We start from the raw sequence: 24,184 nt of genomic DNA, 5'->3' as shown, positions 1-24,184 counted from the left end.
TTTGCAATCAAGTTAACGATATCGCTGGAAATGAAGTGTCCCCAAGGTCTTTAAAGTATGCCACATTTCTGAGCAATTAAATATAATGAATCTAAAGCACACAGAAAGTTTATTAAAGAGGATAAAAGAAGCCTTACGTGGACAGATCTCCTGAACACCAGTATCCAACGGAAAAATCACATTTGTACTGTTTCCACTACGAAAATAAAGACAAGAAATGAGACGATGGTTTTAGGTCGTACCTTACTCAAATAGCAAAAATGTAAGCATGGCAAGTTTAGCTTAAGTTTAAACTTACCATGAGATGTTCTGTGGTTTTGCACTACATACATCGTCAGTCACTTTGACTGTCTCATTGCATTTGTCATATTGTCCAGCTGAGAACTGTGTTATGTTATCCGCACACACACCTGTGCAAAAACATATCCACCCCAGTCAAATACTCACATCTTTTAGAAAGACTATTAAAATAGTACAATTTGTATTTTATTGCAAAACTTAAAAAAAAAAAATTATATATATATATATATCTATCTGGTGGACATTGCTGCTTGTGTCAACATTTTAATAAAAGAAACCAACAAGATATTGTTTTTAAACTCTATATAAAAAAATATATAAATTATTAATACATTCTAAGCCAAAATATCCAACATATAAAAATCATTATTATTAATTCATTCATTTTAGAAATGAAAAGACAAAAAAAATTGAAGAATTTTACTAACCCACTCTTTCTATTTGTCCCACCACAATGACACTTTCCAGTGTCACTGTCAGTTTCATTATGTCTCTAACGCAGCAAACACTGACAGGAGCACTCAGCTTCAGAAGAATATTGCATTGTGCGTTCCTGTCAGAAGGCACCAGGATGATGTAAGAGAGGTTTATTGAAGAGCAATCACTTCATGTATTGCTTGAATATGTTTAAAAAAGTATTAGTGCAACAACTGATACTAACTTTGTAATATTTTTTGGTTCACATGTGAACTCCATGGCCTAATAGTGGAAAATAAAAGCATATGTTTATTTTGTTATTTGAAATATTATGTGCTGCTTTCCATGACTCCTGAATCTGCACTTACTTCAAACAGGCCCGTTTTCTTTGTTTCTGAACTACAGAAAAGACAAATGGTTCATTACACAGCTTTTCAAAGCACAGCAAACCTTGTCAACAGTGGATTCAACTTCTCTGATCTTGTGTGAATCAAATAATAGCAACCGAAAACATCACTCATTATATGGTTATTATTACTGTAACTTATAAATAAAACAACAGCCATTAAGCATGAAACACCTTCATTTTGTTTGTTTGTTTGTTTGTTTTTAAGTTTAAGAAAGCAAACAAATTACATAATGCTTATAAATATTAGGTTTGAAAGTGCCAATGTGCGCAAAGGGCCTTAGCTATGAACATTCATAAATGCAATTATCACTACGGTCACCACAGTGTACTGCACCTGGTGAGCACATTATAAATCCTGTCGTCAGATATGCTGTCTCTTGATTGTGACGCCACAGAAGGCTCCACAGTACCAGTCTCACTGGAAACTGCACATGTGTCTAGGTAGCCTTTGAACAACCACTCAAACTAAAAAAAAAAAAAACACACACACACACACACATTGCAGACAGCTGTGATATTACTGCATTTAAAAGAATGACAGAGAATTGCACTGACATGTACACACGTCTTTATATTATAATTGTTTTACATGTTCTTCAGGTTTTAACTCTGATATAATTGACAGTAATAATACAATTCTAATTAAATGTAATATTAATATATGCTTTCAATATTATTAACAGTAATAATACATGTTTATGGGATATAGGAAATCAAGTCAAATCAAATCAAAAATTAAACTGATTATCAGTATCACTTGCCCCAAGTAAGTATCATTCCTGAACTTACCGTTGTTTTGAGATTTTGTTCACTTTGGTGTCCTACTGTTACCTCATAGGATATAGTCATCCAGTAAAACACTATTAAATAACAAAAGAGTCAGTTATGCATTGTATCCATGCTGACAGCTTTGAGAAATATTCTTGAAATACAAGAATGACTGAGTATTAAGTATTAAATAATAAAAAAAAGAGTATCAATTAAAGGGGACTGAAATGTAAAAATGAATATGATAGGAACAGTGTAAACTGTGGTTGAATACACACAGAGACAGATCTTTATACTGTATGTCTTACCAGATGGTGTTAATGTTTGGTTAATGGTTGTCAGCAGTGGTGTCGCATCAGTTATATTGGCGGAGGACGATGGTTCGGTCTGAAGATGATATTGGTAATAAGTCTATTAATATGGTGCCTGACAACATACTGCAGGATGGAACTGTGGTGCTAATAATGGTGTATTTGTAGTACTTACTGTTGCTGTAAATGTTGTGAAGTTTGCAGTTATTTCAAAAGAAGTCGTGTTTTCAGTGGATGTGTGTGGTGTGGTTTCCACAGTTTGATTATCAGTGCTATGTAATTCCATCGTAAATGTTGTTGCTGGGATCGTTGTGCTTATGTTAGAAGATGTGGCTGTGGTTTCCACCATTGTTGTTGTATTTTGCACAGTATGGCTTGTTGTTAATGGCAGTGTTGATGAGCTACTGTGACCTTCAGTTGTAGATGATTGCATTGTGGTAATGTTAGCTGTGGTTGCTCCTGTGACTGTTGTTGAATTTGGGGGTCCTGTAGGTGTTGTGATGGCTGAAAACCCAACTGTTGTGGCATTTGTGCTTGATGTTACTGCAGGAAAAAATACAGAAAAGATTTAATTACAACAAATGTATCATTATAACATGCATCTTGTTATAAGAATTTAGACACAACGTGATCTCTATCAGAATATGCCACATTAGAATTTGTGGCATTTTAAATAAATAAATAAACACACAGCTATTGGAAACTTCATTATTTCGTCTATCAAAGAATCAAATATCAGTCTCTCTGGTAAGCATTATCAGCCTTTATTTTTTCACTTCATGCTGTTGTTGTTTTTGTAATGAGGGGCTATTCTTTATCCATCTCTTTCTTTTTGTCTGCCCATTTAGCTGATTCATAAGCATAAGTAGAAATTGGCTTTTGTTTTGTGCCAGACTTAAAACATGTCCAGCAGGTTGACTGAGCTGTATTTGTATGGTTGATTCAGTTAAGCTATTGTGTTTCAAAGTGATCACAGCCCGTGTTTTACATGACTCAGATACACTCCTGGGAATACTGAGATGTTCCTCTTTACACTAGGAGAGACATGCATACAAATATGCATAGTCTAAACAAATTATTGAAAAGCTCTAGATCTCCATTAGAAGTTACACAAGCCATTGTTTAATGTTACAACATTGTGCAAATAGACGTTATATTTTCATCATCTACCTTTATTCTGTAAACTCAAATGTAGGGTGGCATTGTGGCATAATAGGTGAGCAAACAGGAGGACAATCCCTAAAATTAAGTAGAACTGTATAATGATCACAGTTATACAAACATCAGAACTCACCTGGAAGGCACAGCAGGAACAGGACCAAGAAAAACACATAATCCAGATGGCTCCAGAATCCAAAACTCCATCTACTCAATCGTTTGGTCGCCATCCCTCTAGATACAGAAATTAAACTCACTTCGCAACAGTGCCAAAAGTGTCAAAGTAATAAGTTTTAAAAAATTCCAAAATGTAACTGCTGTAATTGTCACACCCCTGTAGTGATTGACACTTTGAGTCAATACACTAGCCATGACATGAATCCCAAACAAAAGACTGGAGCAGGTAACACAGTAAAGTTCATGAAGTTTCAACACATCAGCTTACTTAAGCACATATTAATGCCTTAAACTACATGACCTTATTCTACATCCCTAATCCTACCCAATACCTAAACTTAACAACTACCTTACTAACAATTAATAAGCAGCAAATTAGGAATTTATTGAGGGAAAAGTCGTAGTTAATAGTGAATAAGTGTTCCCTATTCTACAGTGTTACCGAAAAACGATAATATATTAATGAATAGCTATATTAGCCTCCCTGTAGCTTAAACTGTAGAGCATAGTGCTAGCAAATGCATAAATGTAAAGTAAATGTAACAGTGTTTTTCTTCGTTTTTGCTGCAATGTTCAAAATATCACTCTAAAAAGTGAAAAATAATGCTAAATATTTTTTTAATTCATAATTTTGAATGTATATAATTTTTAAAGGAAATTTAAATACCTTCATATTTTCGAATGTGAATTACGATTTTGAAATGTTTTTGAAAGTCTCTTCTGCTCACCAAGGCTGATCAAAAATACAGTAAAACAGTAAAAAAAAAAAAAAATTTAAATATATTTTTAGCAGCCATTAATTACTACAGTGTCACATGATCCTTCAGAAATCATTCTAATATTCTGGTTTGGTGCTTAAGTAACATTTCTCATTATTATCAATGTTGAAATGTTGTTCTGCTTAATATTTTTGTGGAAACCATGATACATTTTTAGGAATCATAAATAAATAGATTTAAAAATAAACATTTATTTGAAACAGAATAGACATTTTGTAACATAATAAATGTATTTACTGTCACTTTTGATCAATTTGATTGGTTGCTGAATAAAGGTATTAATTTCTTTCAAATAAGTAGTATATACTGAATACCATATATAAGCTATTATAAATTAGACAGTATTTCGATTATTTGATAAGGTACCAGTGGTTTAACTAGTCTATTATTATTACATAACTTACAAAAAAGTAATGTTTCAGTATATGTAATTAAATATATAATGAATTATATATTCAGTATAATTCATTTATATAACAATTTAGTTAATGTATAGCTGAATGAAAAATGTACTACCTACCCCTATAATGAACAATAAATAATATCAAATAAACTCAAAACAAATAAATAACATGCAACAGTCCACAAAACATTACCAAACAAATAGATAAAAAAGTACAAATTGTACAGTCCAAAGTTTTTTTAGTGCATGGCTAAATTTTAATCATAAAATGAACACTAAATATCTATTTATTCATTGACAATATTAATTCATTTTACACCACATACCTTGTGGACACTTGCATAAACAACCCGCTGTGCTTCACATCATGATCTGTACAGACGCACCAAACCATGGATATATTCTTCTCTCACACAAAAATGTGTCTTTGTTGACAGCCGCAGCCTGCTTTCCCACAGAATAACAGGAACTCACCTATCAAAGTGTGTCCTTCCAGACTTCAGAAAAATCTAAAACAGACAAAAGTTTCTTAGTAACTTAAAAGACGCTCAGGTTTCACTGTCTCGTGAATCATTTCAGTAAAGACTGAGTTATGTGCACCACCCCCCTTAACCCAAAACTTCAACACACACCCAGCCTCCAAAGCACAGCTAGTGCGCTTCCTCTCTAGCGAAGCTAAATGTTAACTGTAAATCAATAAATCATTATAATAATCCTATTTTTCAGTATATACCCTTATATTTTATGCACATTTCAAGCATATTGGGTTAAATTGGGAGCCACGGAGAACTGCAGAAAAAAAATTGCTTGATTATTTTAAGAGATATTTTAAAATAAGTGAAATTAAAATAAATGTTTTTGAGAAATAAGCAATAGTGTAAAACACATTGGTATACTTACATAGTTCTTTTGTTGTGGCTACAGTTTCATTTACCACAGGTCAAGCTGCTTTTAACAGGCAGAGCTTTTATTTCAATGGAATGTAATAACCGGTGTTGTGTCAGTTTAAGTTGTTCCACCCATTCTTGCATCATACTCGTTACTTTGTATACCTGTCTTTTACTGAACAAAGAGCAGGTGGGGTTTGCACCTGACAACAACTAAGACTGTCGCAATAATCGATATATCGACTTATCGTGCAATATATGTACATGACCTCAATCATTTTTGGTGATGCAATATATCGCACATTATATTTACTTAAAAATGTATGTTTTGTACATTCCACTTGCGCCTGTTTTCAGCTTCTCGTACATAACGTGGTGTAGTCATGAGGCGCTACTTCAAATTTAAAAAAGCTTCTACAAAAAAAAGTTTCATCTGCAAATATGGCCTTGTTTATGGATCTGACGGACATCTGACTGCTGAGTAGTGATTGTGTTTTTCAGCAATAGTGCGCACCCTTCATTTACAGAGAAAAGAAGGTCAGGGAAACATCTGTAGATGGAAAAATCGCCATACAAGTTCTTTGTGCATTTTTCTTTTTTTTCTACTTGTTAGTTTGCATTTTTTGTTAGAAAATGTTTATTTACTATTTATTCAGGTTTTTTAAGTTATCTAATATTGTGATACTCAATTTCCATGATCTAAATATTCTTAAAAATGTAAAGTTTGTTGTCATTTTTGGAAGTGTGTAGGCCTTTTGCATTATTATGCTGTTACATTATGATTATATATTCAGTGGCATAAAATGGTCTTTAAAATGACAATAATCCCCATATTTTGTTTTTGGCTGTTTACCTGTATCCCTAAGAGCAAGATTTATTCGGTGTAGGTTTTAACATTTGATATATGTTTATTTTGTAGCAATTATACTGTATCTGTCAGTAATCTCTCTCTGTTGTTATTCTCTTCCTCCTTTCAACTCCAAATAGAGGAGGGTACATTGCCTTTTCGCTTATTACACAGCAATAAAATAGGGAAACAATAGGATATTACAGACCCAACTGATTTCAAGAAGCATTAGTCACCACATTAATTTTTCCCCTATCAAACTGATTTACTGTATGAGTGATTCATATCACATTTTAGTGAATATGCAAAAATATGCAAAAGTTTAGGTTTATAATATGAAAATGTATAATGCAATTTTAATTCGTACTGATTCATAATTTGACCTAATGTGGATCTGGTGTTTCCTAATACGCAGCACACACAGAATATCTCATATCCCATTATTTATAGATTTTTTTGTTTACTGGAAGCGTCACTAAGAAACTAACTTGCAAGCATACTTTGTGAGGTTTAGTACAAAAAGGGGACTATTTATTTTATTTATAAGAGACGACTGAAAATATGATATTATATTGAAGAAATTTCACTGACAGTTGCTCTGTTTTAAGTAATATGTGCATGATACCCGTGTGAGGCTGAAAAATTGATAGCGTTTGCACATCACTGCGCAAAGACTGCGCATTTTGATCCCCTTGATTACATTTCCTCCAACGCGGAAGTTGTGGTTCAAGCGCTGGGAACTGAAATCTAAAACACGTTAGGGATCCGCTCTCCGTAAATAATTGTTCTTTGAGAGTGTCTTGTAAATGATGCACATTCTCCATCCTGAAAATGCATAGCACTTTGAAAAACTGGAAGAAGACGTTTGCAGATTTTGTACCGGATATAGAGTTGACCTGTGGGATAGTGACTGTGATCGTGCTGTCAGGTGTCTTTAGTGGCATACCGTATTACTTAGATATTTCAGAGCACTTTTTCAGTCTGGAGTCCAGTGCTGTCATCAGCGGCCATGGTAAGAGTTGTTTACAACTTATAAGTCACAAATGACTCCCTCAGCTGGCTTTGTCCTTCTATAAGGCACAAAAATAGTATGACGTATTAGTTCATTGCATTTTGTAGACTGATGTAGCCTCTGACCAACAACTACTGTCGTAATGAATATGTTAATCACATTATGTTGGGCAGGACATACCTTAAACTCCTCAAAATTACAGTTTTGTGGTTTGTCGTCCATGTCTTTTAAAATCTGGTGCCAGCTATATGCTAATATACTCCTAAACTCTGATAGAATTCACTTTAGTACATTTAAAACTAATAACTTGAGGAGGCATGAGATCTGTTCAAGAGTGCATTTACTCAATAGAATGCATCAACCAGCAGTACACTCAATCACCTCACAGGTGGAGTCAATTTACACACACCAAGTTCTTCTCTGCTGCTTTTTAAGCAAATACCAATACAGCTTTAGCCTGCCCTCTACAGGTCATCACTACAACTGACACTTCATTGTCACTCTACAACAAAAACGTAGTCTCTCTTTGGGAAAACGGACCAACAATATTGTTGAAAGATTTTTGACCAATAAAAGCGCTAGAATGAGAATGTCCCGCCTCCAGTACTGCCCCACAACCAAAGTTTATTGGCTATTTAAACAAAGAGTCTTTCGCATATGTTAGCCAATCAGAAAAACTGGAGGTGGGTCTCGGGCAGCCTCGACCAATGACGTTTGGGGGTGGGATTAGCTGGAAGATCGGGGTGTGTTTGAGAAACCTGTTTGGAAACAACAGTCAAGCAAACCCGTCAAAAGAACTTTAGTTCCCACGCACTCCTGCATAATCAAGTCAACCCCTCTATGCTCTAAACAACATAAATATATCCATATTTTGCAAAATATACTGTTTATATATACATAATCAACATCAATCATTTTCTATTTATCCATCATTTTTATTTTATGTCATTCACAGTGCTTTGATTGTAGCTCTTTTCCTAATTAAATTATTATTATTATTATTTTAATAATAGTTTTTCCTTCAAAGTTTGTAATGTTTACTGCATTAGGTAGCACGCCCTGTTTGCTGTTATGTTATCATATATTAAAATAAGTAAATATACCATACATTTTTTTTCTTGTGTTACTTAATTTTGTCCCCTCTCTTCACAGTCTACAAACTCTTCACCTATTTCCTCTACCACAAGAATATGATGCTTTTGTTCCTAAGTGCCGTCCTGATGATGCTTCCCTGTAGCGGGCTGGAGCAAGGGATCGGCACGGTCAGATTCCTCTACCGGTCACTGCTGCTGTCGTCCATCTGTGGAGTCCTTCATGTGCTGCTGGAATCACTGCTGTTCTCCCCATCCAATAGGAGCTCAGTAAACGGGCTCGTCCCATTAGCTCTGTCTGTCCTGGGAATGATGACCATCAATTCTGTTATGCGGAAGGCGTATATAATGGGTGTCAGTGTGCCTACTGCATCTCTCCCCTGGATATTTCTAATAATTATAACCCTGTTCTTTCCAAACACTGTCTTCCTTTGCAACGTCCTGGCCATTGTTACAGGAATGTTACGTATCCTTAATCTTAAATGTATAGAATACTTCAGTTTTTTTTTCATACTACAGACCTTGATTTTGAAGCTGACAATCCTGTGATGTAGTTTAATCAGTGTATAGTGTATTTTTAATCTATTCCTTAACTTAGTACTTTTAGATGGAATGGGGTGGTTTTCATTGTTAGAGATGTCAGAATCTAGAGCTTCTGTCTTGGAGAAGAAGTTCCCTTTTCGCTTGCTAAAGCAAATACCTGGTGTCCAGTTCATCCCTGCATCGACCGAAGAGCGCAAAAAGCCACTTGACCTCACGTGAGTGATCAAGGTCACAATGACATATGGTCACCCTATTGTTCACTTTATGGTGTTCATACAGTATATTGCAATATGAAGAAGGTTGTTAGAGTGCATCATTTATCTTCCTCATCTTGAGCAGCTGGATGATGCATTCCAGGCTTTTTTAATTGGTTAGTATTGGTATCAATTTAGCATGATGTCTTTGTTGAATTTGTGCCACAGCCAGCCAATTAATAAAAGCCTGTTTAACACAGACTGTTTAAAAGAATTTAAGAAAGATTTATTTTGAGATTGTGTCAGTTGGTTCTGTATGGATGTTATTTTTTTTTATTTATGCAGGTCTTTAAAAAAAAAAGTCTTAAACAGATAGTTCACCCAAAAATGAAAACTCTGTCATGATTTTGAATAATGTTGGTAATCAAACAGATTTGTTTCCCGTTGACTTAATTTGGACAAAAATTGCAATGGAAGTCAATGGGTACCGAAACTGTTTGGTTCCCAACATTCTTCTTCAGAAAATCTTCTGCGTTCCCCAGAAGAAAGAAAGTCACAGTTTTGAAAAGACATGAGGGTGAGTAAATGATGATAGAATTTTCATTTTTGGGTGGACTATCCATAAAACCAATACATGTTTTGATTTTTCTCAGTATATTTTCTGACTTAAAAAATATCTGTAATTCCAGAGATGCTCCACCAGGGTCGTACCCTGTCCAGGCCTACGCTCCAGTAAATGCAGCCAATGGTCAAGTTACAGGACACCTTCCCAACACATTCGATGGTTGGCCGGTCTCACTGTATCCTCAACAGCAATACACGTTTACTTCTCCTTACGCTGGAGTCGGCATTGGTCACAATCACGGTCATAGTCACAGCCATGAACATCATCATGGGCACAGCCATCACACCGGCAGTCCGTGGATGCCCATGTCCCCATACGCTCAGCATCAGTTCAGGCCTCCAGTTAACCTGACAGGACAGCCCTTCACTAAACTACCTCAGCCAGGAGTGCCGTTCACACCTCCGATCTCACAGCCAAAGTCTGGTGTGCCTGCCTTTCCCACAACTCCTCCCGGAGCCTCTGTGTCATTGTCATCCTAGAGATTTGATGCCTTATCTGAAGGTTTTTTTGTTTGTTCGTTCTTCTGATACCTCATGTCTTGTTCCTAGAATTCAAACGGCTCCAGATGTGCAATTCTGCAACCTGGGTGATGTTTAACTTGTTTTTAAATTTATACAGTTGCCGTTTTGCTACATAACATTTTGTACCTTAAATTAAAAACTGAATTGAGTAAAACATTTTTCTATCTTATGTTTTAATCAATTCTTTAGCCATTTTATATACTGTAGTATTTTTTTTAAACATGTCCATACATCACATTTGGAGGCCAGACAGTGTTTGTGCATATTCTTTATTTGTCAAACATTGTATGACTGAGATCACAAGGACATTTCTCTTCCCAAGCAATATTAATGCATTAAGTTTAAAAATTAAACAAATGCAAGCTCGTCTCATTTTAAAAACACAATGCTGAGCATTTTGATGCCATTGCTGCTTTGGCTCACTAGGGGGATGAATTGAGGAGTCAATTCTATAGTCATAAGTAGAAATCAGTGGAAAAGATGTACCAATCAAGAAAATGAGAGAAGAACTTTCTTTTCTTTTAATAAATGCACCTGTTAAAATGTTAGGAAAACACATACATTTAATATATTCCTATGACCATTAACACTTGACCAGTTTGCTAAAACTTAAAAAAAAGACTAACAGAATGTAACACTTCACCCAATGATGGGAATCATGTTGATTGCATAATTTCTCATTCAACTGCTACTTAACGTTAGTGTGACAATGCATAAAAAGAGTGTCAGAACATCTGGAAACAACAAGAAATAAGAATGAACAAACATCACGTGATCAAAAAAAACACAACTGACCTAAAATGTTCATTTCCTGTAACACATTGTAGGATGTTTTGATACACGGTGTCACAAAATATATTCTTTATTTGTCAAACATTGTATGACTGAGATCACAAGGACATTTCTCTTCCCAAGCAATATTAATGCATTAAGTTTAAAAATTAAACAAATGCAAGCTCGTCTCATTTTAAAACCACAATGCTGAGCATTTTGATGCCATTGCTGCTTTGGCTCACTAGGGGGATGAATTGAGGAGTCAATTCTATAATCATAAGTAGAAATCAGTGGAAAAGATGTACCAATCAAGAAAATGAGAGAAGAACTTTCTTTTCTTTTAATAAATGCACCTGTTAAAATGTTAGGAAAACACATACATTTAATATATTCCCATGACCATTAACACTTGACCAGTTTGCTAAAACTTTAAAAAAAGACTAACAGAATGTAACACTTCACCCAATGATGGGAATCATGTTGATTGCATAATTTCTCATTCAACTGCTACTTAACGTTAGTGTGACATAATGCATAAAAAGAGTGGCAGAACATCTGGAAACAACAAGAAATAAGAATGAACAAACATCACATGATCAAAAAAAACACAACTGACCTAAAATGTTCATTTCCTGTAACACATTGTAGGATGTTTTGATACACGGTGTCACAAAAACTAAATCTAAAGTTTTACAGTGCGTCACAAAGTGATACTTGCAGTCTTTTCACATAGAGATAAAACAATAGAAAGAGTATGACAATATTTATATGAATAATCTTTATAAGGCCTCACTCAAAAAAGAAGAATTTTGCATCTTTGACATTTGCATATACATGAACACCCAATACCGCTTAGGGTTCAAATTCAGTCTATCATAAACTCATCTAAAGGAAGAATGTGTAACCACACGTTTGTGTGATGTTGGGAGTGCAGTATCTTTCATCAAAATTCTATTATATAAACAATAAATCAGTCCAGACAAATTCATGATTAAAGTTTTAGCTCTAGCATTTGGAGAAATGATGGTTTGAGGTAAAGTGGCAAACATTGGTTTATCAGTTAGCTTAGCTCCAAACGTCCTGCGAGTAACGGCCCTTGGTCATCAGCTTCTTGAAATAGTCCACAGCTTGAGTGTGCGTCAGGCCGCCCACCTCCTCTGCAATCTCATAGAAGGCCGTGTGCACGTCCCGAGCCATGTTACGTGCATCTCTGCAAGCACACATATTCTCATTACATACGCAAGCAAAAATGCTGCTGGAAAGAGATGCTGTGGTCTTTAAAGATACCACAGCATCTAACAGTATCAATATGTATACTGTATCCACAGTATCAATATGATACTGGTGAATGGCAGTATTGAAGCACTGTAATTATTTCAAGCTGTTTATTGTTCTATGGAAATCCTGCCAGTTACTACTAATGCGGATTGTGTTCATAAGAATGTTATTCATCTGTGGTAGAAGCAACTTCTGGTTCTTATTTATTTAGTCATTTAGCAGACGCCTTTATCCGAAGCGACTTACAAATGAGGACAACAGAAGCAATCAATTGTAGTATTAAAACAACTAAAAACAGATCCAAAACTAAAAGCTAAAACTTCATAAATACTACTTCTACACATTTTAAAAATAAAGAAATTAAATTAAAATGACAAATGCATACAACAAAATTTCAAAACTTAACATTTAAATGAAAAAATAAAAAATAAAGCTAAAAACAATTCAAAATATTAAAGAACAAAAGGTTTACGAGTATAATAATGATTCTAACATAACACTAAGCCAAACACCAAAAAAACAACTACATATATGTGTATGTACAACCATACACACATACACCAAGTGGTTCTTACCCACAAACGTAGATATGGGCATTATTTGAATGAATGAGCTTCCACAACTGCTCCTTGTTTTTCTTCAGAAGATGTTGCACATAGATCTGTAAAAACAGCACAGTCCACAGAATTACTCTTCAGTTTCAAACTAAAAGTGGAAATCTTTAATATTGTGAAAACTATTATTCTGATAACTCTGAAAACTATGGTAATGAAGACCAGTCATATTGGTTTGTTTAAGATGAATAAGTGGGAAAAAATATTATAATAATATTATGCATCTTAATATAATAATAATAATAATAACATTAATAATATGCATCTTTAAATTTAATTTGAATTTGAATATATACTTAAAAATATATATTCTATTTCTTGATTTCCAATATGGTAAGATTTTTTAAAGAATTTATTTACAGCAAAAACTGTAATATTGTGAAATATGATTTTAATATATTTTAAAAAGTAATTTATTCCTAATTTTCAGCAGACATTACTCGTCTTCAGTGTGACATTATTCTTCAGAAATCATTAATATTTTTGTAATATATATATTTTTTCAGTATTCTTTGATGAATATAAAATTCAAAAGAACATTTGTTTGAAATAGAAATCTTTTGTAACATCATAAACGTCTTTACTGCCTTTTGTTTAATTCAATGTAGTCTCAGCCTCAAGATGTCACGCCCACGGACCGTTGGCTGAATGTCTGATGCATACGGCACACAAAATTGGAAACACTTCAGGAGTTTCAAAGTCGTCATTGGATTGGTTGAATTATACAGGATTTCCTGGAGTTGTGTGTGTGTTGCATTCTTTAACACTGGATTTTCAAAAGTATGTGAAATATTAAAAGTTCGCGACATAGAATCTTTAAAATACGTCCAAGAATTTTACACACCAGTCTGTTATTGTGGGGACATTTCCACTCCCCTAAACATGACGCGGGTCAAAATGAAACGTGATTGGTTGCTTTACCTCTCAGCCATATGGCCTCTTGGGCGATCCTTAGCCATTCAAAGCGGCCAAGGTTCCCAGATATTCTGCTGTCAGTCTGAAGGTCTGGCTACGCGAGACTAAATTCAATGCATCCTAGCTGAATAAAAATATTATATAAAAGTATATGTGACCAATACTGGATTTTCAAAAAGTGTAATTCCTATTTTTTTATTTGTATTAGATTTGCTGTCATCTGTCACACTCCTCAAGTTAACTTTTTAAAACACTAATAATTTAATAACACAGTTAAACATAACATTTAGCAAATCTCAAAATGATTATCCATTATACAATATAAACAAATAATTTTATTGATATAGTATGTCATTTTTATATCATTAATGACAGCCATAACAAGAAAATAATTTAGTTACTGGCCAGAATTTAGATTTCAGTGCATCCCTAAGTTACTCACCTTGTGCTCCTGGTCTCTGGAAAAGGCGACGTTAAGCTGTGTCAGCACTCCTGCCCTCTCAAACTCCTCCAGTTCCTGCTGGTACAGGAAGTCCTCATTCTTATGGCGACAACCAAAGTAAAGTATCGTCTCACCAACATCCTTCCCTGCAAAAGAGCAAAAACTGAGTGAGATACCTTCACTATATTATTATTCACAAGTTGTGTCAAAGCCAGTTTCAAGCTTCACCTTGTTCCTTCTGCCATGCTCTCTCCTGGATGAAGCCCACAAAGGGGGCGATGCCAGTGCCAGGCCCAATCATGATTACAGGATTACTGGGTTTGAACGGCAGGCGGAATTGGGATCTCCTAACATACATGGGAACGGTGTGCTTGTGGCCATTCTCGGTCACTTCTTTGTTCTTAAGCCAGTTGGTGGCCACACCCTTGTAGAATCTTCCTGTCTTGGTGGTGTACTCGATCACCACAGCACAGATGTGGATAGAGGTTGGATGGACCTGAAATGAGGGCGAACAAAGTCTGTATCAACCTCAAAGTTTTTAATTCAAGGTATAATATCGAAAACTGCAGGGTTTTACCTTGTTAGAGGAGGCGATGGAATAGTATCGAGCCTGAAGTCGAGGAAGGAGCTCACACAGGTGGTCTACAGGAGGGTTCAGGGAAGGTAGATCCTCTAGAATAGCCAATATGTTCCTCTCAGAATCCAAAACCCAACTCTGATACAAAGCCTTAAAGGACCAATCAGATGGTGAATAAAAATGTTCAAGTTTTACTGTAGACTACTATTACATCAGTGACTATGACGTGATCCTAACCTTTCCTTCAGGTGAAGCAGACGCCATCTTGCGCATGTTCTCTTGTTCCTGAGGATCAGAGGTGTACTGCGACAGCTCATACAGCACGTTTTTGCGTGGTGTGTTGTTGATGTCAAGGTAATGGGTCAGTGCTGTGCGGTATGTGGATGGACAGGGGAACGGGTGCTTTTTATTGGATTCCTCTGCAGAATTGAAACATTATTAGCAACCATAGCATGTTACAGTATACATAAAAACATATTCTGATTGTTTAATTTCAGATATTAGTACATACCATCCAGATTTTTGAGTGAGATTACAGTATCAAGATCTACTCCAAGTCTCTCTCCTATTCTGTTGACCACCGCTGCATCATTTGTGGGGTAAACAGCAACATGGTCTCCAGCATCATATCTGCCAAGTTTGGAAATCAATTGATTAATATGTGGATATAAAAAATAAAAAAAACTGGACACTGTATGAATATATTACTCAGTAGTGAACATAAAACGTACAGTCTGCATGCAAATGTCTTTTATATGCTATCCTAATAACATAACAGTATTGTATTGCAAAATTGTAATTATAAAACGGATAGTTCCGGTCCTTGATTCTGATTGGCAGAGCCACGTTTGAAGCTGTTGTAAATTACTCTACAAACATACACCTTTGTTTACATCTGTGTGTTGCTTGGCAACCACTTTGTTGCAACCACAACCGATTCTGAGGAACTATTGTTTGGCGGAAGAATAAAGCAATAAGCCCCAAGAAGCCATGGTTTACAGTGAATTTATAACAGCTAAGGGGCGTTGTTAGCCTAAAACCCCCTTAGCTGTTATAAATTCACTGTAAACCACGGCTTCACAGGGCTTATTGCTTTTATAAAACGGTTATTCCATATACGTAGTAAGGTTTCACAAAATAAAACAGAGCAAATAATGTGTAATGATATTAATAAAAGCAGTATTCTTCCGCCAAACAATGTAGTTCCTCAGAATCAGTTGAGGTTGCAACAAAGTGGTTGCCAAGCAACAGACAAACGTAAACAAAGGTGTGTGTTTGTAGAGTAATTTACAACAGCTTCGAATGTGGCTCAGCCAATCAGAATCAAGGACCGGAACTATCCGTTTTATAATAATGTTTTATTAATATCATTACACATTATTTGCTCTGTTTTATTTTGTGAAACCTTACTATGTATATGGAATAACCGTTTTATAAAAGCAATAAGCCCCGTGAAGCCGTGGTTTACAGTGAATTTAAAACAGCTAAGGGGGGGTCGTTTCGCGTCGTGCCTAACAACGCCCCTTAGCTGTTATAAATTCACTGTAAACCACGGCTTCTTGGGGCTTATTGCTTTAGAATAGAACTGTGGAATCAACACAATGTCATGAACACAGTTATAGGAGTGTGAATCTTCTCATTAAAACTAATCAAGAACATGGGCTATATTACACCCTAAAAACAAAAGAAGGAAATAAATTATATTTAATATAAAGTAGAATAAATTAATTTGTATATAATACAATTTTATTTATATTATGTAATACAATATAATTTTAAATAAAAAATGTAACCAAGCTTCATTTTCTTCCTACTATTTTTTTTTTTTTACTTTTGTATTTAGGGTGAAATGTGACCTGGAAATGTTTTCATGAGATCCACCCAACAAGTCAATTGTTACACATACCTGATTTTAGAATCCATGATATCTAACTCGATGTGCATCAAGTGCCGGTTTCCCCCTTTGTTCAGCTTACGGTTAACAGTGACAGGTGCAAGGAAAAGATTCTTTGAATCAAACGGTCTACACAAATCAAATGAATAATGCGATCAGATAAAACGCTTTAGTATAACATTTCTGTATATCATTTAAAACATTAGACTCAAGCTAATCCTAAAAAAGTTATTCACAAAACCGTGAATAAAAAACATTTTACATACTTCTTAACAATAGAAGCATAAAATTTACTCTCAGCTCAGGAGTGATCTTTTAAAATGCCAATCAGTGTCATACAATCACTTAGTTGAAAGGGATGAACTCACGGTTTCTGTGTCTGAAAGCTTTTGAGCCGCCCCATCTCTCCGGTGTACACTTGATTCATATTGATGTCATTATGAACCACCAGTTCAAACTGCCGAATGCTGAAAGAACACAGAAAGGATTGGAGATCTCATCCAAGCCAGCATTTGAAGCATTCAAAACACCTATGATGTTTAATAAGATGCAAAAACCTATTTAAAGCAGGACAGGAGAGGTTTTTGTTATGGAAGAACATGATAAATGGATTTGGTTCCTCTAATATGGAGATGAGACAGACACTGCATGTGTTGAGAGGCCACAAAATACCCATCAAATAAACATCAGGTTTGAACTAGACAATCGGATACAGCTGGTCTGCTCTTTTAAATTCTACTATTTGTTGCCTACCAATACAAGACTGTATTGCAGACTGTTTTTAAATGAAAATTTGTGATTTAATTATAAGACAAGCAAATGGAGAATAAAAAAGAAAATATAAAGAATACCTGCTTTCTTCTCCCGTGGCCTCCACTCCAAAGAACTCACATACTGCAGGCCAAAACTGCTCCTTCCAAGAGATAAAATCCTCTTCCAAGCTACAAATGATTTAAGATTAAATAATCAGGACAGGCAATGATTTATCCATTTTATCTGTTTCAATCTGAATCTTTTTATTTACTCACTTGCTGTCGTCATCCCCGAGCCCCAGGTCAAAGACCCTTTTTCCCCCAAGTTCAGCAAGCCTCTTGTCTGTATAGTTGCCTGTGGCATTGAAATGCTCATATGTTTTATTTCCTAAACCAAACACCTAAAAAAATTTGCACAAAAAAAAAAAATCATTCAGTTTCTGCAAGGAGTAAATTAGACACAGAATGGAAAACTTTTCAATCAACACATACAAAACTTTAAAGGCTTAGTATCAACTAAAAACATTCAAATTCTCTTGAAATTTTGAAATGTGCATATTATCTACTATAAGGTTTTACTTTTACATTCAAATCTTCCTCTCCTGTTTAAAAAGAACCATTCAGTGAAACAGAGACACAAAAAACATTACACATTTTATGGAGGAATACATCTAGAAAAAGATACGTTTATTCCAAAATGGTCCGTTTAGTTCAAAGTTTCGGCAAATGGAAATGGAAACTAAACTAAATAATGACTTTTGGAGAACAAAAAATATTTATGATTAAAATTGACTTTAAAGAAATTAGGCATAAAAGAAAAATCAATCATTTTGACCCATACGATGTCTTTTTGGCTATTGATACAAATATACCCCAGCGACTTAAGACTTAAGACTTAAGTTTTGTGGTCCAGGGTCACAAATAACACTGTAGACGCACTGCAGTGATGTTTCCAACCACATGTTTTATCACGCTGTCCCACCATAGCAACATAAAAGAATCTGAGAACTCCAGACTGAAACCACAAGGCTTTCATCCAGAATACAGGTCCAATTTAAGGAGTCTGGACACCCATGTCTCCAGAATCAAAGAAACAGAAGATCTAGTAATATGGTTCCATGTGAAAGAGTCCCGCTAAGAGAGAGGTTCCGCTGGGATGGAGCTCTAGCTTTGTTTGGCTAGGCCAGATGTTTCCATTTGGTAAGAGAGAACTGATGAGGATTCCATGGGCCCCTTAACTATGGGACAGCCTCAGGCTCAGGCTTGTTAAGAACTTCACCGACTGCCTAAGAAATAGGTACCACTTCATAAAAAGGCCAGGAATTTTGGAGGTTGCCCATTGATGGATGGTTGTCCCATGCAATCTCTTGAGCTCCATTTATTCACCACAGAAATCAATCACAAAAAGAAACAAATTAGCTTTCTGCACTTTTCTGATGTTGGATTATTACTTACAGCAAAATTGACCCCCTCTAGATCGTCATCAGTCCCTTGCATCCAATCATAGAACTCCTGAGCGTTGTCTGTGGGGTCTCCCTCTCCATAGGTTGCCATGCAGAACACAGCCATGGAATTAGGAATCTCTTTTAGTCTAGACAGCTCGGACTGCGAATGGGAGATTATAATGACAAAAGTCAAAAGTATTGTAAAGTATTCCATTCTGATCTTGATTAATAGATTTTTAATAGTTCCTGTAATATTAAACAGGAAGCAATAATGGTGAAAGTACCATGTCGTATTCCTCTGGGTCTGTGGCCATGCCTTTCATGCCATAGCGATGGGCATCTTTTGCCAGCCTGTTAGCAAATTCCTCAGCAGTCCCTGTTTGTGATCCATAGAACACCACAACGTTTCGGTTCTAGAATGGGAAGATATTGAAATCAAACATAATGGAACTTTTTTTTCATTGTTCAAGGTGGTGAAATTTTCACCAATTATTTCAACTTTTTAGAACTTGACTGAAGTACTATGGTAATAAAATGTTCCTGAAAATCTCACCGTTTTCTTCATTTTCTCAATAAAGCTGGTCTGGCGTATTGGTGGTGGTCTATAAAGAGAAAAACAAGAAAACAAGAAAAAAAGAGAGAAAGAACACATGTGAAAAGGCATGCCAGACCAATTCTTTTGGTAATGAATAGAGGATTGAGACATTCATTTCTCAGCCTTTTCCACACAGAAGAACATGTTCAAGAGTCATTGTTCAACTAATGAAACCACATGTTTTCATGTTAATTCAACAAAGAACAGAAGGTAGTCTGCTAAGTGCAAAAACCTTACTTGAACATTGTTACGTTTGATACAATAATCTTACAGTTTCTACTCTTTTTAAAATGTTTTTTTTTTTATTTCTATTCATCAAAAATCTTGAAAAAACAGCACAACTGTTTTTAACATTGATAAAAAAAATGTTTCTTAAGCATCAAATCAGCATATTAGAATGATTTCTAAAGGATCATATAACACTGAAGACTGGAGTAATGGCTGAGTAATGAAAATTCAGCTTTGCCATCACAGGAAAAACTACATTTAAATTATATTAAAAACAGAAAACAGTAATTTTATATTGTAATAATATTCACAATATTATTGTTTTCACTGCATTTTTTTAAATCAAATTAATGCAGCCCTGGTGAGTAAAAGAGGCTTCTTTCAAAAACATATCAGGGTTAGTGTATATAATGTATATATAATCAAACTATTAAAATTACTAAACACAACCATCATTGCACTGGCAAGAAATCGAAGTGCAAAACAATAGATTCTTCTCCTATATATTGTTCATAGCTCCAAAGTAAAGAAAACAATTTATCCCCTTCGCATTGAAAATCCATGCAGCATTTCACAAGACATTCCACAAAATAGTTATGCCTTTGTGCAAATGAAAATTATAAACTTTTTGCACACCACTCGTACAACAATGTGTTGCACTGTTAAGACAATAAGCAATTCCTAAGAGCAAAAGCAATTACACAAATGTCATAAATAGCACCTGAAATATCTACCACAACAGAACAAACATTGGTTAAACATCCGTCTGTCCCGGACTAACCTCTCTGCAGCGGCCAGTCTGTCCTGAGGCAAAGAGAACATGCATCCCATGACTGGGGAAAAGACCCTGTCCTTTAGGGTTCGGCATACAGAGCACTTTCGTCTCTAAGAGGTTTGGATCAAGCCCAAAGTCCTTTGGACTGCGTAAAAGATCATTAGGAGGCTCTGTAGAAAACACATCACTCTACAGCGCAGGAAAAGGGGGTGTGAGGCAGGCGAGGGTCTGAGACAGGCTCCCGTGCACGCTCATTCTCGCTCTCTCTCTCTCTCTCCTGCCATCTGGCCAGAGCACAGCGGTTGCAAAGCAACAGGAATATACAACATTTCCCATGGATCTCTGCAGCACAATGCTGTTACTGAACCCCCACCCCATCCTAAATGCACACGCACATAGACATGCAAAAAGCTTCAAATGCTCCTGACAACGCAAACACAAGGAATCCATTCCCTCCTTTTCCCAGCCTAATAAAACCCAAAAGAGCACTAAAACAAAAGCCAATCTAAATTCCTGGATTGAATTAAGTTTTTAAAACACTTTGCAATGTGTTTCACTGCAGACTCCACATAAGAAATGCATTTGATTAAAACAACTAAAAAAGAAAGACTAGTGGAGTTGTTCAAGACTTTGGCAGGATGGCTTGGACTGGCTGCGATCCTTCAATGTGAGTAATGTGAACCAGGAAGCGGAGAGAATTGGAAGAGGTTATCCTTTCCTGCTCGCTAAACATGTCTTCCTGACATTAGAGTTCTCTACTTATACATAATTTCCTCCTGCATTCTTTTCTGCTCTTTATGTAATGCTGTTATTCCTTTTTTTTAAAACCCAATCAATAAATGGTGAAAAGAGATTTATGTCGGAAGGAAAAGCTATGTTTCTGAAAGTCTGTTATGTTCACCAAGCCTGCATTTATTACTCAAAAACACTTATTATTATTATTATTGTCAATGCTTTGGTGCTTAATATTTTAGTGGAAATCGTGATACATTTATTGCATGACACTTTGATGAATAAAACGTTCAAAAGAACAGCATTTATTTGAAATGGAAACATTTTGTATAATAATGTCTTTACTGTCACTTTTTATTCATGTCATGCATCCTTGCTGAATAAAAGTATTAATTTCTTTTTTTTTTTTAAACACATTTTTGAACAGTACCTTGGTGCTAAAGTCATCAGGCCTTTCATTGTTTTCAAGATTGAATATGTCATAAGTTTAATACACAACACTACAACGGACTAACAAGGATTATGAGGAGCATTCAGGAACAATAACATCCTGTGACTCCATCTGAACACACAGTGCTCATACAATTCTTCTGTTTATTACATAGCTCACTTTAATGTTTGATATCACCAGCTAAGTCACTGATTCTGATTTTCAGAATTGTGAAAACCGAACAGGAAATTAACTTCTACCAACTTGACATGTATGAAAATATGTGGACAAAGAAGTAGATGTTGGCACTTAACCACTGTGTATATGAACTGTGTCTCAGCTGCTGCAGACCATAATGCTGAGACAGAATGTAATGCACGCACATTCTCTCAATCCCATGATGTCAACACTTTGCAATGTTGGAGCCCATGACCAACTGAACCACAAAGTGCTTTAGGAACGAGCCATGGTGCAGAAATGATGCTTTGTTCGAACAAGGCCAAAGGTCTATATGGGGAGAAAAACTATAAACAGGCCATCCAACAAAAATATTATCGCAAATTTGAGCCCCATAACACAGTTTCTGCCATGGACTGTAAAGCTCATTTTGTACCTTTATTATTTGCATTTACACTGGTGGTTGAGGAGAGATCCCCCATATGATTGTAAAGTGCTTTGGGTGTACAGCAATACACAATACAGCGCTATATAAATGCCTCATTCATTCGTTCATTCACTTTTGTGTGTTTCACAAGACTCTTTCAAGGCTCTGCTCAACATTTCAGTTGTGCAGAAAAATTTGTGTGGGTTCAATATTTCCCTCTTGAGGACAAATGAACGGGGAAGGGGAGTTCAAATGAGGCACTTACACTGCAGGGAATGTCTTCAAATCCAGAACAGGCTCTGTTTTTTTTCGGAAGAAGAACCAGTAGATAAGCAGTCCTGCGATTAGAGAGAAGACAAAGATGTCCAGAGAGCCGAGGAGAGTCTCCGGAGGCTGATACTCATCGGAGAGCAGCTGGGATTCACTGTCCTCCATTTTCACATAATTCAGTGAGCAGATATGTCTGTAAAAACAGATTGTTTTCACAACTTAGTATTAGTCTACAATTGATTGAAGTGACTCTGAAATACACGCACACACACAGACAATTTATATTTACATATAATTTATTAATCATATTTAAAATGTTTTAAAAAATGTATCACCATTTATGATAAATGGTGTAGATAGACAGTATTTTTTTACATTTTAACTTGCAGTTTGTGGCCATGTAGTTGACGTTGAAAAACAATAGAATTTGTGACTTTTTGTCATGTTGTGCCCTCTTTTGAAAAATCTATGTAATTACATAATGATGACCAGTCACCAGTTACAAAACACCCTTTCTTTTAAAGGACTTTCGTCAATTTCTAATTAATGTAATTGTTCACCACCTCGGTTCCTTAGAAACTTTTATCGCTCGATAACAGAGTTACAAAACAGCCCTCATCTCTTAAATAGCAGAAGTACTGTTGTACTTTTTGAACATTTAACATGGCTTTGCTTAAATACTTTGACGTACATGGTTCATGAATATGTTAATATCGCGTAGCAAAGTTACATTGTGTACCATCTCATACTACCACTGTACTATGCTACATCGCCATAGAATTTTTGTAAGGGCAGACATAGGCGTATATACACCAAATGTTCACTTTTTGTTTATGACTTCACAAAATGATTGACAATACACTAACAGGAAAGGATATTATTATAATTCAACAGTTACACAACAAAACACACATTACAAAACACATACCTCCGGTTAGCTGGAGCAAGACGCACAGCGCGAGCTTACGTCACATTGAAACGCCGGGTTGCCAGTCACAAGTTCAAATATCCCTCCCGTATAGTATCCCCGCTAAGAGCAGGCATAGTTTAACTTTGAACAGATGCTACCTTTTTAGCTTTGTTGTAATGTTTAGAATGCGTTAACATGTTCTTCAAATATATGTATTTTTATTCTAACGTATTTGTCCACTGCAGCAACTTCTCATATGCTATGAGAGTTTAATTCAAATAAGAAAATAAGAGAATTGAAAAACTGTTATGCTCAATTAGGTGAATTCTTTACTGGAAATTTTGTGTATGAGATATCTTTATCATATTAAAAACCTTGGACCTAACGTTCTGCTGAAATATTTCCAATTCCCATTTCTGTTTGACAGGGCTTCCTCAATCAATTCTTGAAAATATTGAAAAAGTCGTTCAGTTTTTCCTAGCATTTGGCTGACTGCACATGCCTCTA

General features: G+C 35.5%; 3 protein-coding genes across 5 annotated transcripts in view; 1 reads left to right on the top strand and 2 right to left on the bottom strand.

The window, feature by feature from the left end:
- Positions 1-5,281, bottom strand: part of LOC107577922 (adhesion G-protein coupled receptor G2-like) — a 15,389-nt gene extending 10,108 nt beyond the window's left edge. For 2 of the 3 annotated variants that reach the window (XM_016263948.1, XM_016263953.1), the window contains exons 1-11: positions 5,049-5,186; positions 3,500-3,597; positions 2,381-2,748; positions 2,203-2,281; positions 1,916-1,986; positions 1,461-1,591; positions 1,086-1,116; positions 962-999; positions 729-853; positions 299-410; positions 138-196 (exon numbers count right to left, since the gene is read on the bottom strand). In XM_016263948.1, coding sequence (XP_016119434.1) covers positions 138-196; positions 299-410; positions 729-853; positions 962-999; positions 1,086-1,116; positions 1,461-1,591; positions 1,916-1,986; positions 2,203-2,281; positions 2,381-2,748; positions 3,500-3,597; positions 5,049-5,116 — 1,180 coding nt within the window. In that variant the 5' untranslated portion in view covers positions 5,117-5,186. The other variant, XM_016263958.1, reaches the window with a different exon arrangement.
- Positions 5,282-7,153: 1,872 nt separating this feature from the next.
- LOC107577912 (rhomboid domain-containing protein 2-like) lies at positions 7,154-11,061 on the top strand. The gene is made up of 4 exons (XM_016263939.1): positions 7,154-7,468; positions 8,621-9,025; positions 9,167-9,317; positions 9,986-11,061. The coding sequence occupies exons 1-4, from the start codon at positions 7,288-7,290 to the stop codon at positions 10,398-10,400; spliced, it is 1,152 nt and encodes a 383-aa protein (XP_016119425.1). The 5' UTR covers positions 7,154-7,287; the 3' UTR covers positions 10,401-11,061.
- A 484-nt stretch (positions 11,062-11,545) lies between these two features.
- Positions 11,546-23,881, bottom strand: LOC107577900 (NADPH--cytochrome P450 reductase-like). Its single transcript, XM_016263928.1, has 16 exons — positions 23,696-23,881; positions 22,763-22,960; positions 19,687-19,735; positions 19,418-19,546; positions 19,144-19,293; positions 17,965-18,089; positions 17,788-17,877; positions 17,305-17,403; positions 16,949-17,065; positions 15,554-15,672; positions 15,280-15,461; positions 15,043-15,192; positions 14,694-14,961; positions 14,466-14,611; positions 13,070-13,155; positions 11,546-12,426 (listed from the first exon to the last, which is right to left on the bottom strand). Exons 2-16 carry the CDS (start codon positions 22,930-22,932, stop codon positions 12,282-12,284), a joined length of 2,025 nt encoding a protein of 674 aa, XP_016119414.1. The 5' UTR covers positions 22,933-22,960; positions 23,696-23,881; the 3' UTR covers positions 11,546-12,281.
- Positions 23,882-24,184: the final 303 nt, after the last annotated feature.

Source organism: Sinocyclocheilus grahami, unplaced genomic scaffold, assembly GCF_001515645.1.
Source record: "Sinocyclocheilus grahami isolate Dianchi unplaced genomic scaffold, SAMN03320097.WGS_v1.1 scaffold32.1, whole genome shotgun sequence".
Lineage (NCBI taxonomy): Eukaryota > Metazoa > Chordata > Actinopteri > Cypriniformes > Cyprinidae > Sinocyclocheilus > Sinocyclocheilus grahami.
The sequence above is the reverse complement of the archived record's forward strand: the minus strand, read 5'-3'. Positions and strand labels throughout refer to the sequence as shown.

Bases quoted from the DNA above. Each gene is read 5' to 3' on its own strand.
- LOC107577912 (XM_016263939.1), top strand. From the start codon at position 7,288: ATGCATAGCACTTTGAAAAACTGGAAGAAGACGTTTGCAGATTTTGTA. The intron at 7,469-8,620 runs GTAAGAGTTGTT...CTCTCTTCACAG, and splicing joins TGCTGTCATCAGCGGCCATG to TCTACAAACTCTTCACCTAT. The intron at 9,026-9,166 runs GTATCCTTAATC...TAGTACTTTTAG, and splicing joins CATTGTTACAGGAATGTTAC to ATGGAATGGGGTGGTTTTCA.
- LOC107577900 (XM_016263928.1), bottom strand. From the start codon at position 22,932: ATGGAGGACAGTGAATCCCAGCTGCTCTCCGATGAGTATCAGCCTCCG. The intron at 17,066-17,304 runs GTGAGTTCATCC...TGATTTGTGTAG, and splicing joins AGCTTTCAGACACAGAAACC to ACCGTTTGATTCAAAGAATC. The intron at 15,673-16,948 runs GTATGTGTAACA...CAAACTTGGCAG, and splicing joins ATCATGGATTCTAAAATCAG to ATATGATGCTGGAGACCATG.